General features: G+C 37.3%; 1 protein-coding gene across 2 annotated transcripts in view; it reads right to left on the minus strand.

Annotated features, from left to right (window-relative positions):
* Positions 1-823: 823 nt before the first annotated feature.
* Positions 824-18,418, minus strand: part of LOC122790871 — a 172,435-nt gene continuing 154,840 nt past the window's right edge. For both annotated transcript variants that reach the window (XM_044058532.1, XM_044058534.1), the window contains one exon: positions 824-1,284. In XM_044058532.1, coding sequence (XP_043914467.1) covers positions 1,255-1,284 — 30 coding nt within the window. In that variant the 3' untranslated portion in view covers positions 824-1,254. The remainder of the gene's footprint in view (positions 1,285-18,418) is intronic.

The raw sequence follows: 18,418 nt of genomic DNA on the forward strand, positions 1-18,418 counted from the left end.
GATTTATAGCGCCTCTGTGTTCCACTGGAAGATGAAAAAGTAAAAGTACTTCTGGTATAACATTAGTACTTGTATTAGTAGTGGTAGCAGTAACAGTATTTGCAGCAGAAATAGTAGTATTACCAGTAGTAACAGTATTACTAGTTATATTAGTAGTTAGGAGTGGTGGCAGTTGTAGACATAATAGCAGTAGTAGTAGTACTGGTAGATACAGAAGTACTACTGGTAGTAGTAGCAGAAGTAGTAGTATTAGTAGTAGTAGTAACATTTCTAGTTGTCATAATAGTCAGGAGTGGTGGTATGTATAGATATAGTAGTAGTATTAGAGGTAAATGTAGAACTAGTAGTAGAAGTAATAGTATTACTAGTAGTGGTAACATTACTAGTTATAGTAGTAATTGGGAGGGGGGTTTGGTGTAGACATAGTAATAGTAGTAGTAGTGCTGGTACAGTGGTGGTGGCAGATTTAGTAACAGATTAGCACCAGCAGTAGTAACACAAATGAGAGTATTACTAATAGTAGTAGTTAGAAGTATTAGTAGGTATAGACATATTAGCAGTGGTGTAGCAGCAGCATTAGCAGTAGTGGTACATGTAGAAGTAGTAGCAGAAATAATAGTATTACTAGTAGTAGTAACATTACTAACTGTAGTAGTAGCTGGAGCAGTGGTACATATAATAGTAGCAGTAGTAGTGATGGTGCTGTTACTGCTGTTTATGAAATAAACACAAAATGGCTCTTTGTTTTTAAAGCACTGTATGAATCATTAAAGACACACACCACAAAGACCATCCCAGTAACCAAGGAGGAATAAGAAAATAGTTTCTGGAAAGCACATTAAATGTTCTCTTTATTTGTTTTATTATATCATTAAGTATCCAAACATAAGAGGTCCTTTAGGTTTTTCTTTAATGTCACTGCCTATAGTATTGAGGATAAAAAGCAAAATAGCATTTCTGCATTATCTGTAGCACTGTGATGAAACAAAGTTTAAAACTGGTATATGTAAAATTAATATTTATTTTCTGTAGTTCTATACTGAAATAAAACAGTTAAAATTAGTATATGTAAAATTCATAACTATATTCTGGATAATGCCCACTTTAATAAAGTCTTAATTAGTAGAATTATTACTTGTATAAGTGGTTTGCGGTGCAGCAGTAGAGATAAATGTCATACATTTTTACTATATCTATCTATAGATTTCCTGTGCACAGAACATACATTCCTGAAACATCTTTATGTCTTGTCCGTCACTTCTGTTCATTAACCCATTCATTCACCTGTGAAAAATGAAACACAAATACATTAGTTTGTTATGCTAAGGAAAGGTAGATAACAAAAATGTATTTTTCCCTCTCTTGTTCTTTGTTACTATTGAGATCATAATATAATTTTGCTATCTCATACAACCTCACAGACATATACTTATGTATAATTTGGTGTATGTTTGTGTATGTACTCATGCCATATATACATATAAGCATACTGTGTGTGTGTATATGTTAATATAGACAGAAATATAGATAGATAATATATGAGTGCATCTACACACACATACAGATAGCTCATACAGTCCAATAATGTTAGTAGCAAGTGTGTAGCATGCTGAGTATAAGTTATTGTATATTACCTAAAATGCATTTTCTTTCTGGTTACATTTAATGTGAAAAGCATGATCTTGGATTTATTAGGGTTGAGGGCTAGATGGTTAATAAACATCCTGGACTCAGTGGTGGAGAAAGTAGCTTGGGTTTTAAGTTGGAGTTCAGAAACAGAGTCTGTTGCAGAAAGCCATGTTTAATATCTACTCCGAAACTAAAACCCTAATAGAAATTGTCAGCCAAACAAAACTTCTGGGAGTAACTATAGATGAACGAATAAAATTTGATATTCATAGGTTCATAGCTTCATAGGTTGGTACTAGGCTATCGGCCCTAGGGCCTATATAAGCCTAGCGTAACAATTCCCTGGCTATTTCTTCCCACAATATTCACTTCCCTGGACTCCTGTCTAGCAGGGTGACTGATATGATCCCCAGGGTGAATTTCCTATCTCTCATCCAATTGTCAAGGTTACTTTTGAAGAGGGCCAAAGAGGTGCTCTGCTTGACATGTATGGGCAGTCTATTCCAGAGTATGGGGAGTCTCTGGGTCAGGAACCTATCCCTCCAGCATGTTTTGTTCATTGTGATGACAAGGTTTAGATCCCTGGAGTGTGTGGCTCTGAGGGATTGGGATTTCTTTAAGTGTAGCATGTCCAGCAGCTCTGGGTTTGACATGGCCTTGTATGTTAAGCAGAGATTGCCTCCGAGTAGACAATATGCAACAGAGTATAGCTGGAGTTTTTTAGACAGTCAGCATAGGGCATCTGCTTTAGGCCTGTGATTCTTTTATTGAGGTATTTCTGTGGCCTTTCCAGTTGTTGCAGATGTCTTGAGAGGTACATACCAAACAGGGTGTTGTATTCTATAATGGGTCTAATGAGGGATGAGCACAGTGGGACAATGACCGCTTTTTTTCTGGATGAAATGCCCTTAGTGATGAAGTGTGCCACATAGAAGGATTTTCTGACTGTTGTGGCAATGTGGTTATCGAAGGTGAGACCACTGCCCACCTGTGTCCCCAAGTATCTTATCACACTTTCAGTGTTTAGTGCACTGCCACCTATGTGGTAATTCACGGGTACATGTTTTTTCCCAAAGGGAATAACTATACATTTCTTGGCATTGAGCTTGAGCCTATGGCACTGGCACCAAGCATCTGTTTCTGTAAGGCCCTTTTGTAGAATATCCACATCATTTGGGGATTCAATAATGGCTCCTAGTTTGCAGTCATCTGTGAACTTTGTTAGCCAGAGTCCCTTAGTGTTGGTCTGTACTTCAGAGAAGTAGATGCCAAAAAGAGTGGTCCCAGGACTGAACCCTGAGGTACTCCACTTGTCACTTGTCTGGAGATGGATTTGGAGTCTGCTACTTTTACAGTGTGGGTTATGTCAGTAGGCCAGTTGGCAACCCATCAAGTGACATAGGGATTAATGCTCAGCTTAGTAAGTTTATCTATGATTCCAGAGTGGGGGATGGTGTTGAAGGCCTTGGCGAGGTCCAGATAGGCTGTGTGGACCACCTTACCCTCGTCCACAGCTCTGGAGACAAAACATCAAAAAACTCTATAGGCACAACAAATTCCTTAGCCACTCTTCCAAACACTTGCTTCTACTTACCTACTTCCTTCTCTAATGCATGCCACCCCCCTACTCACCAACCTCCAAACCACTCTAAAAGCCAAACTCGAAAGATGTTATAATAAAATTGCAAAATTCACAACAAATTCCAAAAACTTCTCCCATCATTGTACCGCTCTTTTCTCCCTGAAATGGCTCAAACTTCCAAACTACCTTTAATGATCTGCAACTTACTACTGGTCACAAACTTATTTATAAACCTTGACGGTCCTGCCCTTAGTTCTATCTTCACTTTTTACCTCCTAAATAGGTCCCTTAGATCGGAAGATCAGTAACGTCTTCAAGTTCACAAACCTAACCTGCCAGCAGGCCAACTTCTCTTCTCCTACTCCTTAGCCAAAACTGAACTGATCTCCCATTAGCCATCACAACAATCCAAAATCCTGCCCACTTCAAAACTTCTCTTCACATTTACCTAAGTTCCACCTGGAACTGTTGCTGCTCTTGGCCCCCAACACACACTCATAGGTTCATAGGTGTGTACTAGGCTAATGGCCCCAGGGTCTTTACAAGCCTAGCCATAGGATTACCCTGGCATAGTGTCACCCGACCTTAGTTCCTAGTGCCTCTGTCAAGTAGAGCCACTGGAGTTATCCCTGGGGTGTATTTTCTGTTTCCCATCCACTCATCAAGATTTCTCTTGAAAAGGCTCAGCAAGGTGCTCTGCTTGCCATGTATAGGAAGTCTATTCCATGGCATGGGCAGTCTCTGGGTTATGAACCTGTCCCTCCAGCATGTTCTGTTAATTGTGGTAATGAGGTTGAGGTCTCTGGAGCATGTGGTGCAGAGGGACTGGGATTTCTTTAGATGTAGCATTTCTAACAGAGCTGGGTCAGACATGGCTTTGTAAGTCAAGCAGAAATCGCCTCTAAGTAGGCGATATGAGACAGAGAATAATTGGAGTTTGATTCTGCCATATAGGACAAGTGTTTAAGGCCTAGGATCCTCTTTGTGAGGTACTTTTGTAGCCTCTCCAGTTGTTCCAGGTATCTAGTGAGGTACATGCCAAATGCAGCATTGTACTCGATGATTGGCCTAATGAGGGAAGAGTAGAGGGAGACAATGACGTCTTTCTTCCTGGATGCAAAACTCTTAGTAATGAGATGTGCCACATAGAAGGCCTTTCTGACCACAGTGGCAATGTGGTAATCAAAAGAGAGGTTGTTGTCAACCTGTGTTCCCAGATCTCTTATAATGCCTTCTGTGTTCACTCCCCTACTTTTTATAATGTGTTGCTTCTGTATATTCTCTATGCAATACCACTGCACTGTTAATTGTGCCTTCAACCTTAGTAGTCCAATTATTGCTGAAAAAAATGCTATACTATCTTTTTATATAACTGTATATATAATTTTATTTGTACTGAATGTTATTACAAGTCTGTTATTAGCACATTGTCTAGCAATGCTATAATACCTATGTGCATAATTCTGTGTTGAATGCACTACTTATTGTACTAAGGAGCTTTTCTCCCCAGCCTTCCCCTGTAAATAGGCTCAGCTCGGCCCAGTGGACTTTCCTGGTTAATAAAGTTCAAATAAATAAATAAATAATGTCTACAGGAATCTGAACACAACCTTTGGTTAGAAACTTTGTTGTAGTTTCAGAAGAAAGACTAACACTGGTTTTCATGCAGCTTTTGGTAATGGTAACACTGACAGCATGAGACAACATGCTCACTGATTAACTTTTCAGAGCTTGTAATATTACATTCCTTATGAGTGGCACAGTCTGCCAATGGATTTGGGTTTGGAAAAAAAAAACAGTCATTACTAATGAAAATATTGTATGTAATAAACTGTTCAGCCTATAAGTTATTACTCCTAATACAAGTCAAAGAGGACTGCAATCTTCCCTTTAATCCCTGACATACCACACACACACACACACACACACACATATATATATATATATATATATATATATATATATATATATATATATATATATATATATGTGTGTGTGTGTGTGTGTGTGTGTATATATATATATATATATATATATATATATATATATATATATATATATATATATATATATATATATATATATATATATATATATATATATATATACATTGCATTCATGAATATTATTGATTTTGGAAATCCCATTGTTATGGGTTTCTAAGAAGATCTTAAGTCTCTTCCATTATTAATAAAGGTTAAGATAAAAAATACCAGAAAAATGGGAAAAGGGGGTGTGGATGGATGGGGGGATGTCTGCTAATTCGTGCTTGACCTCACTTTCACATTGCAAAACTAATAAGCATTGCAATGTATATATTTAGAACAATGTTGGCATACATTTACTATGTGCATTAAATGTATGAGGAGGAACTAGTTTTCTGGGTTACTGATTTCCTTTGCATGTCCTTTGCTTACTGTATTATTATTAAGACAAGGAAATGCAACATACAGAGTTATAATTTCATCATTCCCAGTAAATTATCATAGGATCAACACAAAAACATTAGAAAACGAGTAGTGGGTTGAATGAGGGAGCAGTCCATTAATACATTTAGTATATTATTCCCTTAATGCATTTAGAACACTATTCGATTTCAAGGTAAGGCCATGACCGTGTGTGTGTTACTTTAATACTGTATGTAAATTAGCATACTTTCAAGAAATAAATATGAGAAATGTGTGCAAAGTTAAATAGGGTAGTGACCTCCTAAATGCAATTTGTAACAGGATTCATTTTTATTCTTTAAAATAGTATTATACAAACAGTAAATATTAAAGAGGTGGAAGCCCCCCATTATCCAAAAAAGCTACTTCAGCACAATCATTTTATCTTGCTTTAGCAATTTGTTAATTAATTATTTTCAGCAGCATACTAGAGCAGCTTGAATTTTCTAAGTTTTCTATTGTTGCTTCATTAATAACCCATGTTCCTTAGTAATCAGTTATATATGATGCCTCCCTATCAGCAATTTGCTGTAGGTGTGTTGTTTAGTGATGGGTATGTTGCTGGGCTGGTATCTGTTTTAAGGTGAGGCTCATTACCATATACCCTATAGGTACTTCTTCTGATATCATACTCCAGTATCTAAATCTTACATCTTGTTAGAAATGATCCACATAAAAGTATTGCTCACAAATAATTTTGCAATGCACTTAAATTTTTTATAGACATATTCATCACTAGAAAGGTGTACAAAGCCAAGTCAATGAACAAGTTACAAATGTTATGATAAATATATATATATATATATATATATATATATATATATATATATATATATATATATATATATATATATATATATATATATATATATATATATATATATATATATATATATATATATATATATATACATCTTGAAACAGAACAAAAAAGTTTAAAGCGTTTATAAGATGGTAGTGAAAGGCCGCTACTATGCATAAGTTGGTAAATAAAAGCAATAGATGGCATGTAATTGATAGAGCCAGATTTCACAAAGCTTGTAGTCACACCTCGAGTTAAGTTTCAGGGTAAATTAGCTCTGTATTTTCAGGATAAGGACTTCACTTTTTGTCTAAAGCACTGTGTTTGGTGTTTATTTAAAATATACTATAGTGAAAATCCAAGCTTCTGTCTAAGCATCTAGTTATTTTGAGAATTAAAATGGTTAGTTCACAGAGTAGGTGCCACTGAGAGGAGCACAGTGGAAGTGGAGATTACAGAATCCAACACTGTGACATACAAAGTGAACCATTTCATTTATAATGTAATATTTTGAGAAAGTCACTATAGGGTAGGATTTTAAAGTGTACTATTGCATTTCTCATTCATCTTTGTTTCATATTTATTTTCATTTTTTGTTGCCTCCCACATCCCAGAGACATGCTGTAGGTGGATTGGACACTCTAAATTGGCCCTAGGCATGAGTGCGTGCATGTGTGTGCCTTCCGTGGAAGGTTGGGTGCGGGCTGGCAACTCAACACCATAAAAACTCTACTGCATTCATGAGCAGGCAGGTGATCCGCTGTGGCGACCCCTAACCGGGAAAAGCCGAAAGAAGAAGAAGAAGTTGTACTCCTGCTTTTTAAGGCTGTAGGTGGTTTACAAAATCAAGATCATAACTTTTTTAATGTTTTAATTTCACTGTATACTTAATTTTTTATGACAATACCTACACAAAATGATGTCAGTGTAGGTGTTGATAACAAAGTATATGCATCAGCAAAGTATTTTGGGTAATCAGAAACAACATACTTCTTTATGCTATACTATATGTTTACATTATTATTTCACTAGTAAATAATCACAAATGTTAAATTTCAGTGTGAACTGTTCCATTTGTGAGACATAAGTTCATGAGTTCATTCACAGGTACTTAACTAGGTTATTCTGTGGGGATCTTAAGAAGCCTAGCCTTACATTCCCAAGGTAGATTTTATTCCTTACATTTTGTGTACAAATAACCCAGAGATGTGTAGAATATGAATATGTGGGACATTTACATGTTGCCCCTAGCCATGAGGGACAAAGGTGCTAAACCAGGGGTGAATTTGTGATTACCCATCCTGGGACTAGGCTACCAATCACTGGTGAGCCTAGGAACTGCTTCAGATGGATCAGGTTTGGGATTATTGCTTCTGTATTGCTCCTGCTGAGAGAAGAAGCAGAGGGACATTGTTTCCTAGCATTCCTAGAAATTATCACTTGCTGGATACCATAAAAATTACCTCTTAGGACCTAGTTTGGGATTAATGGTATTGCTTTGCTCCTGGTGAGGGAAGTAGCAGAGGGTAATTCGGTCTTGCTGGTCCCTGATACAGCAGTGTCTATGGGACTTTAATGAGTGGTCTGGTTGCAGTTTTTGTTGAGAACCTCTTCAGGGCCCTTGTGCAGCTTTGTTTTCTGTTGCATCCAACTGCTGTAGGCTCTATCCAGGGTATCAACTGACAGAAGATAATAGCAAGTGTAAAAGGAAATAAACACTGCAGCTGGTATGGTAAAACCACAAATACAAACAAATAGCGTAATAAACTTTACTTCATACAAAACTTCTTCAGAATGCATTACAAATCTTAAATACCTAGTTCATTAATTAACATTCAATTATCCAATAAACATATTCCTGGTTTTTCTTAAAAAAACAAACTAAATAAAAAATTCAGTTGCTGTATTCTTATCTATACATAATTTTTTATTCTTTAAAAAACATTTAATATTGATTGAATCATTCAGACCTGGGGGTCGGTCAGATCTCAAACGAATCTGCCACAAGGTCTCTCTTTGTTCGACAAAATTCCTGAAATCACCCCCTCAGGTCTGACTGACAAACTACTAACACAGAAAAAACAAATTTCTTAAAATTGCGACACACAACTGAATGTTTAAACAAAGCATTATTGGTGTCATTGCTTTTTATACTATACAGATGTTCTTCTAGTTTTTAAACTTCTAGTGGTCATTCCTATATAAAATGAAGTGCAGCTATTACAGAAACTAATATAAATGACACCCTTTGTATTGCAAAAGTTTTATCCATAGAATCTATCATAATGTAAGGGCCCTGTAAAATGAATCTACACATATTACATCCGAAGGAAACATTGTGTGACACTACCTTCCTTAATTTTGTTATAATTCTTAAATTCTAAAGCTCTTTTCTATAATTATTTCTTAGTACAAAGTTGTTCCCCATTATATGACTGGTTACCCTGCAAAATTCTCAATTTTTCTCAACACTTGTGTAATGCCTCCACTATCAATAGTCATGTCCAGAGAACAAACCACATTTTTTCAATTCATCATTATGTATATCCAAGGGGCCAAAATTGTCTTTATTATTTAAAATTTTTCCACCACCTCTCTTTTTGTATTCTCTAAGGACAAGGAATCATATCCTCTATTAATGAACATATTAGAAATAAATTCTAATTCTTCATAAAAATCATTGTCCTTGGTAGTCATTTTATAAATTGCCCTTTGGGTATGTTCTTTTAATATGAAGTGGATGACCACTTTTGAAATGTACATACCCATTTGTAAATGTGTCTTTCCTAAAAATACCACTTTGAAATCTGGATTCAGCTGAATCCCACCAAAACAAAATATCCAAAAAAACTTTTTTTTAAGAAAAACCAGGAATATGTTTATTGGATAATTGAATGTTAATTAATGAACTGGGTATTTAAGTGACGTTTGTGGATTTGTAATGCATTCTGAAGAAGAAGTAAAGTTTATTACGCTATTTGTTTGTATTTGTGGTTTTTACCACGTTACAACTACAGCTGCAGTGTTTATTTCCTTTTTCGACTGGCTTTTTATGGTTTTGGTATTTGTGGAGTAATTGGGTGATAATAGCAAGTGTACTGAAGCCACAAACATCTGAGTTAGCACTACTTCTCAGGAAGCAGCCTGGGACTAGCGTTACTTTTTTACTTCTCATGAGAAAAGGAGAAAAGTTTACTTTAAATCATTTAGAATACTGTTATTTTGCCACTGCATTTAAATTGTTGAATTCTGCATTCCTGTTTGCTTCCTGACTTACAATATAGGTTGATTACTTCTTGCATTTTCTGGACTGCAGTGGTGGTGCTGCGGTAGCATTGTCACCTCATAGCAAGATGTTGTCCCATTCGATTCTCAGCTAGAGCATCTTCTGTGTGGAGGCATACGTGAATGGGGCGTGCCTTCATTGTGCGTCAGGGCTGGTAACCCGGTACGTAAAAATCCACTACCAATCATTAGCGGACCGGGGTTCAGCTGTGGTGACCCCTAACAAGGAAAAGCCGAAAGACTCAAACAAACTTCTTGCATTTTCTGCTTCGATTCATGATTAAATTGATTATTTACTGCAGTTCCAGTCTCTTTCAGTGATTTAAAGTTAGAAGAGTTAGGTCTGTACTCTAGTGACAGTGGAGACTAGCCTGGTTTTATTCTGTTCTTAAAAACCTTAGAGTGTGTTTACTGTTACTGGCCAGACACTATCTTACTTACCTACTGGTTTTCTGAGCCTGTATAAAGGTGTAGTGATTGCACAGGGTTTGGCATCACACAGTGGTGGTTAGCAGCGTCCAATAATGCAGACACTTACAACTTAAATTTTCCTATTAAACTATCTTAGCCACACAAAGATCAACTAGTTTGTACATCGAGGAGTCAAGTTTATTCTTAGTCTTGATTCTTACCCAGGCTGGCTGGCTGGCTAGCTGTAAATTCCTTTTATGCCATCCTCCTCCACCTTGTAGGTGAAGTAATATGGATCTGTAATCTACTAACTCCGCAGCCAGCTTGGTGCATCTGGGCATCCACAGGCAAACGTAGGAATTGTCTCATGTTTTCAGACAACCACCTAATTCTTAAACGCATATGATACATAAGAGATGTACATAAACAATGTCATTGGAGGTAACTCACTCACAAGTAAGCACTTATAATTAAAAAGAGGTTATCAGAAACACATACACTTTATCCACCACACACAGTATGGACAAGACACATAGACATACATATGCTGAAGCTCTTAAATATAATCATCCTAAATACCAAAGGACTTTCAGATGTTGCACTTACAATAAGTATCCTCAGTAACCTCAAAATCATTCTACCAAAACACCACACACCACAAACACATACAGCCACATATACATCTCAACTTCTAAACCCATACAGCAAACCACCACAAAAATCCAATATTCTGGTTGCAGGAAACTCCACTGTGAGACACATAGCTGTCCCATTCACTAGGCTGAGCAAGGAGAGTCATGGTCAGTTGCTGTTAGCAGCCAGGATCCATCAGATCACGCACATACTCATGTTATAACACAAGTACCAGTATGATTCAGTCATAGTCCATTTGGGTATAAATGACCTGAGACATACCTCCCTGGACCATATGAGGAAAGACATGATGGCACTCTTGAACTATGTGTCCTAGGTTTGAATCAATCTAGCACTGAGTAACATTCAACCTTCTCCAAGGATGATATCAGAATATGTCCACAAGATAATTGTATTTAATAATTGGCTTAGTACAATATTTATCCGTCTGGGAGTACATGGTTGACAGACCATACTCCTTTACCAAGGATAGTTTGTACTTATCCCCCTCTAGGCTTTCAAATACTGGCTAAAACCTTTTGCACCTCCCACAGTGCTTTTTTTAGGCATTGTCAACTTGATAAACCTTCAGACACTGCAAAATTCAGCCCATGAAAACATGAAGATGTTACTGCTCAATGGCAGGAGTCTAAACAAGAAACACCAATCCTTGCAAGCTCTTCTCGCCCTAGTGAATGTAAATGCCTGTACAGTTACTGAGCATGGTTTAAAGCCACAGAGACCACCCCAGCAGTGCATGGTTATAATGTTTTTTTTTACATTTAGATCAGCTACTGCTGCACAGGAATGCACAAAAGGTGGAGGTGTCTTGATTTACATCAAAAATGAACTCACCTCAAGACTGATCAAAGAGTATGGTGTGCTTGAGCTTCTCCGTGTCCAGACTACCATAGTCAAAGTTCCAGACCATATCCTTGCAAGCTAGAGGTCCCCATAACACATGCAGACACATACTGGAGACATTCCCAAGTGAACCCAACACCATATTCATGGGCAATGTTAATAAGCCTACTGCAAAGTGGGAAGTATACACAACCTCAGACTTGAAGGTCTAGAGGTTCTTGGATTTTGTAAACACAAACACCTTGAACGAGTTGGTCTGTTCCCCAACTAAAAATGCGAAAATCCTTGACCTGGTCTTCACAAACATGACAGAACAACACACCCCTTCTACTGTAATGCCCTCACTGTTCAGGTTGGACTATAAAACTGTCTTCTTTTAAATAAAAATAAGATCTGGAACCCCAGCTAACCCTGAAATTAATTATTCTAAGGTAAACTTCCTACTATTAAGTGACACTCTAGCAAAATGTCAAGCCCTCCAAATCATGAGAACAATTGGAATTGTTCACAATTAAATGTTCTGTGCAGTCATGCTAATGTTTGCATAGAGACAGCTGTATCTAACAGAAATAAGCACAGAAAAAAATTTAAAAAACAAGTCACGCTGGTAAAATCCCAACATCAATAGGTTGTATGACAAAATGAAGAAAATCATAGCAAAAATTAACAAGTGCAATACCCAGTGAGGTAAAAGCTCCCTCATCATTCTAAACAAGCAACATAGGGGCCTAATCAAAGTCTATCAAAATGAAATTTGAGGTGAAATAGCACCCTAGGTCAAGGATAATCATAAGGCATTCTTCAGGTATGTCCGCAGCCTCAAAGGTACTATAAAACAATGTTCCAAACTACATGTAAATGTAGCCACCCATACTGAGATGGACAATGCAGAAAATCTAGTGGCAGAGGAATGTATTTCTAATTTTACCCCCACTCTCTCCAAACACCCCTTAGGAAATATCCTCAATCATAACTCCCACAAATATCACTAACGAACAGGTCCTCAATGCAGTCTCCAAGACCAAGAATACTTTATCGATGGGCTCTAATAATATCCCAGGATGCCTCTTTAATATCATGAAACAAGACCTATCAGGACCAGTGGAATCAGTATTTAACCATAGCCTCCAGACAGGCTTTGTGCCAAGCAAATGGAGGTCTGCTTGTCCACCCTTGCAAAAGTATGCATATACCTCTTAGAACAACCCTGAATATCAAAACTTGTCAGATACATTTGGGAAGCATGGCTAGGCTTCAAAAGGTTCCCTGGGTCATTAGCATAGTAATCAACTATGAATCTATAAGTATGGGGAGAACTAGAAGAGTGGCCAAGTCTATGTAAGGAATGTGCTCTATATTAGCCAAGAAGGGTCAGTATTACTTAGGCCTAGATGGGTAAGGTACAACTCAGCAATTGCACCTTTAATGTAAAATGGAATGAGTAATACCACAGATACCAAAAAAGGGGTAGGTATTCAGCAACTAGACAGAAGGTAAAAAGACATAGAACATTGCAACAGGACAACCAATGGTCATTTGGAGGAGCACATCTGACAGCTGGGTAGTCTTACTTTGCAATGCAAACATTCTGTATAGGAAGATGCAAGTAGAGATGCAGGAGAGTGTGGTTTTCATTACTAGTATCACAGAAACATGGGCCAGTGACAAAATATATTGGGGTATTGAGATGGATGGTTATAGGTTCTTCATAAATGACAAAGACCAAACAAATGTAGACAGTAGGACAATATGAGATGGGGGTTTCAGAGAGGAAGAAGAACTCAAAACCTAGAATGAGACAATGAAAACAAAGGGTGAGAACCTAGATTAAATGTTCTGGCAGTTAAGATTGAGGAAGGGGGAAAAGATTGTAGACAGCTACATCAAAAAAGGATGAAATACTGGAGGAGAGAATAAGGAGTCGAGTGAGAGCAATATGGGGTCGAAAACTGTAAGATTTCAAACTCTGAGAAGAGAGAGCAAGAACAAGAGGCCAGAATGTGATAGAAATCTTGGTCCAAGAAGAATTCAGCCAACTGGAGCAGGACTGTACTGTGGTATGTAAGGGTAAGAGCTTCCAACTTGTACTACTGGCACCACAAATAAATATGAAGAACAATTGATCAATACCTTTCACACCCAAATAAGCTTTGCACTGTACATCTGTAGATCAAAATTATAATTATGAATTCCCCAGGAGTTTGCCCCCCTCAGACGGAGCCCAGTGCATTCCAGTAGAAAACCTGCCAACAGCAATTGATATTAGACCAAGATTATTTTGCCCACACACAAAGAGGGTTTAATGATCTTTCAAGTACTAAAACATCTTTCTTGTCTTACTGGTAATGCCACCAGCCATATTACTGTAGCCATCCAGAACACAGTAACTGTTCAATCCTGCAATAAGGCACTGATTAAATATTTGTATGGTATTACTATTTTCAGCATTAAATCTCCAAAATGCATGAACCAACAATTACTGTCACCAGTTAAATATGTATAACCTTAAGCTAAAAGAACAAAGCCACAAGCATTTCAAACTGAATAAACATTCTTTTACTTGAAATAACTAAAATGATGTACTGTACTTCATAAAATCAAATATACAAGATGCTATATACAAAGAAGCTATAAAAACAAAATATACAATAAACATATTTACACACACAAATGGCATAATGAAGAATGCTAAAGTTTTCTAGACAAACATCTACCAGTAGCTAAAGACATATACTGTATCTTAACTCTCTTTCTGATGCAAGATCTATTGATTTAGCTTAGGGTCTTCTTTAGGGTTATTCAAGAAAGCAGTCCATGATGCACAGTCTAAAATAATGGCAGGAACTTCAATGACAGTTGTTTTCTCTGTACTCAAATGAACCTAACGCATTCTCTCTTGTTTGGAGCTGAAAGTAAATTATGTCTTCCCTGTTTCTTGTGATTCTAAGTATGGGAAGAAAGTCCAAATAAAGTAATGCATTGCATCCTTTAAGCTGAAAACACTGCACTGCACATGTATGCACATTTGAGTAGTAGTTGCAGTTTCATTTTCAAACTCCATACAATTTACTTTTTTACATTTTATGATGTTATAAATTTTATGTACTGCTTAATTTCCAACCACAGTTTTCATGAAAAGCTACAGAATGTATAATTACATTCCCTTTACTTTAATACGACTCCTCTAAATGTATCATGAAGAAAAAAATTCTCTGTGTAGTCCTATCTAGTGCATTAGGGGACATGAATGTACACAATAAAACACTATTAATGAACAGCAATCAAACCACTTTGTGGTTTAGAATATGGTATATGGCAAGAACACCAAAACAATGGTGGTGGTCTTGTGTTTTAGAAGAATTATTATGTGATATGGAAGAGGGTAAAAGAAGAATTATGAAACTGTGAGCAAACTGAGAGATTAAACCAGCTATGGAAATGGGTTATGGATGAAGTACTGAGGGCTCTGGACAAGGATATGAAGAAGTGGCAAAATAACAAAAAGGTAAAGGTCTGTATTACCAGAGTTGAAAAGGAGAAGCATGGAAGTGGTAGAGGCACACTGCAAAAAGACCAGCAGAACAGCAAAAAAGAGATGGGAAGGGCAACAACAAAGGCAAACAGAAAGTGAGCTGTGTGTTGTGATCAAAACAGAAGCAATATTTTTGAATACCAAATAAAAGAAATGGATGGGCAAGTCAAGTGAAGATGGGAGGGATATTACAGAAGAGTGGGAAAAGCAAACGTACTAAATGTTTTTACAAAAGACAGCAAGGGAAGAGCACCATCCTGGGAGGGGAGCAAAGGCAGAATGGGGAGAATAGTGGATGGACACCAGGAGAAAGAGGGGGAAATAGAATGGTACCTGGCTTCCTTTAGGGAAGATAAAGCACACGGACTAAATGGGCTTCCTCCAGATTTCTCAGAAATTTGTTCAGTGCTTTGTCAGATCACCTGAAATACATTTAAAATTGACACTAGTCACTGCAGAAGTGAAGGACTGAAATAGAGCAAGTGTACCTCTGTACAAGTGGGAGCAGGATGATTCATGAAACACAGGCCTGTTAGTGTCACAACAGCAGTGGAAATTGTAATACAAATTCTAAAAAGAAAGATTGACAATGTTTTGGAAGGATACAAATCTTAAATGACATACAAATACATAGAATTTGTGAGAACAATGCATGCAGAGTAACGTTCAGGAGGATGAGTAAGGTTTAAAGGAAGGCTGGAATTGAGTACTTTCTGTAATGTTGGACTGGAGATCAGTTGCAAAGAAAGAAAGAAAGAAACATATATATAATGTATAATGCATGTGAATGAAACAAATGTTTGTATATGCTTTTTATTTTATTTTCTACTAATGCAAGTGTGCCTATGTCTTAAGTGATAATTTCATATAGTTGTTTAAAAATAAAAATCTCCAGGACAGCAACTAATGATAGTTTATGATCATAATATTTATGACTGAGTTACAGATAAACCTGATAGGTGAGTTTTATGTATTCATTGATTTATATGTATTTACTACCGTGGTACAACACTGATCCACTTGGACCTTTTTCAGAGTCAGCCAGGAAGCAATGAGTGGCATGTATCCTGCTTGGAGTCACACAAGGGAGGCTGAATGGATTACACTCCGGACTACAGAATGAAGCTCATTAACAGTTCATAGCCTTAATCCTCTGCTCTTTTTGTCAGATACAGACGTGATCTACCTGAGCTTCAACAAGGCATTTGATTTTGTCCTAAATAGAAGGCCGTTATGAAAACTGGAGGGGATGAAAGTAACATCAGGACACTACTGGAATATTGCAGGAGTCTGTCCTGATTCAAGCAGTCTTCAGTATGTTCATTTTAGATTTATTTCAAGGAAAAGGGACCAGGATCAGTCACTTGGCTGATGACAAAGAAAGGTCCAGCAGTGCAGGTTGGGGTAAAATCTAGGAAATGATTTGGAATGGCCGACCTAGTGGGATGAAAAGAGGTAGATGAGGCTCATTTCATGTAAGTTCATACTATTATACTTCGAGCCCAACAACCTTGGTATGAAGCATTAACTGAGGGAGTAGAATGATGGTAACAGGGCAGAAAATGATCTAGGGGATGTTGATCACACCCGGATAGTAACACCAGGAGCAGACTATAATGACAATGGCAGCAATAATGGAATATAGTTTCAGAGGGATAGACTCCAGAAGTAAAGATGTAATGCTGCCACTCCAAAGGTCCCAGATCAGAACATGTTATGAATACAGTGTACAGTTCTGGAGGTCATACAAGGAAAATTCTGAAGAAAGCCACCAGAAAGATCCATGTGACAGACAGGAAAGGATATAGTCAGTGACAGTGGAGCTAGTGCTATTCTCAACTGAGACCCGAGTAAACGGGGAATATGATATGATGCACAGCATCATATCAGGGAGATACGGAGGAGTCATTCTGATCAGAAGGGACAGGGAGAGAAGAAAGGGGCACAGGCGGCAGATTTTAGGCACCCACTACTTTCCAACAGTACCCTTTCCATGAAAGGGACTATTGGAAAATGCTGTGGGAAAAGACAAAAACTCCACCAGGCATTAGACAAATGGAAAAGGGTAAAGGGAAAGTTAGGGATGCAGAGACGACAAAATGTTAAGTGTTCTTAAATGGCAGATTAGACAATCTTATGGTTTCTTTCTGTCCTCAAGAAAAAGTAATATATTGCATGCTAAAAGTGTGACTGATGATGTACTGCTTATGTCCTGACTTTCTCGCAGCTGTTGGCAAATACATCTGATTTTAATTGTGAAAATAGTGTTTATTTGATGTTATTTAATTTTCATTGCTAAGGTACTACACTTAATAAAATATTCTCCTTGCTAAGTTGTAAGGCGATGCTATTTTCCTTTCTCCATTAACCAGGTCTGTGTTTCCCTCCCAGGAAAGAAGCAATCTGTATGTACGCTACATGGATGATAATGTCTGTGCTATAATACTTTAAAGGGGAAAACATGCAATGTACAATTTACTGGCTTCAACAAGGAATACACAATTAGCTGACTTTCTGATCTGCCTCATCTTCCTTTACAACTGACTGAAAAGTTCCAACCCAATTAAAACCATGTGATGAATTCAGATCTGCCAGGGCATTTCAACACCTGGAAAACAAACTTCCCATGTGTATGAATATACATACAACAAAACCCCAAAGACAAGCAAAAAAAAAAAAAAACTGTGCAATAATCTTTTTGTAGTTTAAGACCTCTTACATCCCTTCATGGTAGGTGGTATAGGGGTTACCGCCATCACCTTCTGTTATTATATGCACTAATTTCACAGGTGCACAAACACAAATGAGGGGAACAGGAAGTAATAGGTAAGCTTATCACTCCCCTGTCTCTATTATTATGCAACCAGAAAGAAACCCTGAAGCCATCTTATGACATAAGATCTCATTCGAGACAGTGTTACAGTAAATTAAATTAAGTAAAAGTGATGAAATGGGGAGCTAAAGAAATCGGCAAAATGAAAAGAAGTGTCTCTGAAAGGTTTTTGTGAGTGCATAGTTCCACTTCCACCCTACAAAGCTGATAAGTTCTTTGTTATGTTTCTGCTTCTTCACATTTAGGTTTTGGTGTTGTTTTCTTTTTTATGTTCTCTCCCTTCTCTTATATGTCTTCCTTGAATGGAGAGACAACTTTCAACATGGCCTCTGTAATGTACTTATTTGCTGTCCTACTCTCCTCTACCATATTTCTTCCTTTCTCCACAAACAAGGAGACC

The sequence above is a fragment of the Protopterus annectens genome, chromosome 16.part0 (genome assembly GCF_019279795.1).
Source record: "Protopterus annectens isolate FY-2018-M chromosome 16.part0, PAN1.0, whole genome shotgun sequence".
Lineage (NCBI taxonomy): Eukaryota > Metazoa > Chordata > Ceratodontiformes > Protopteridae > Protopterus > Protopterus annectens.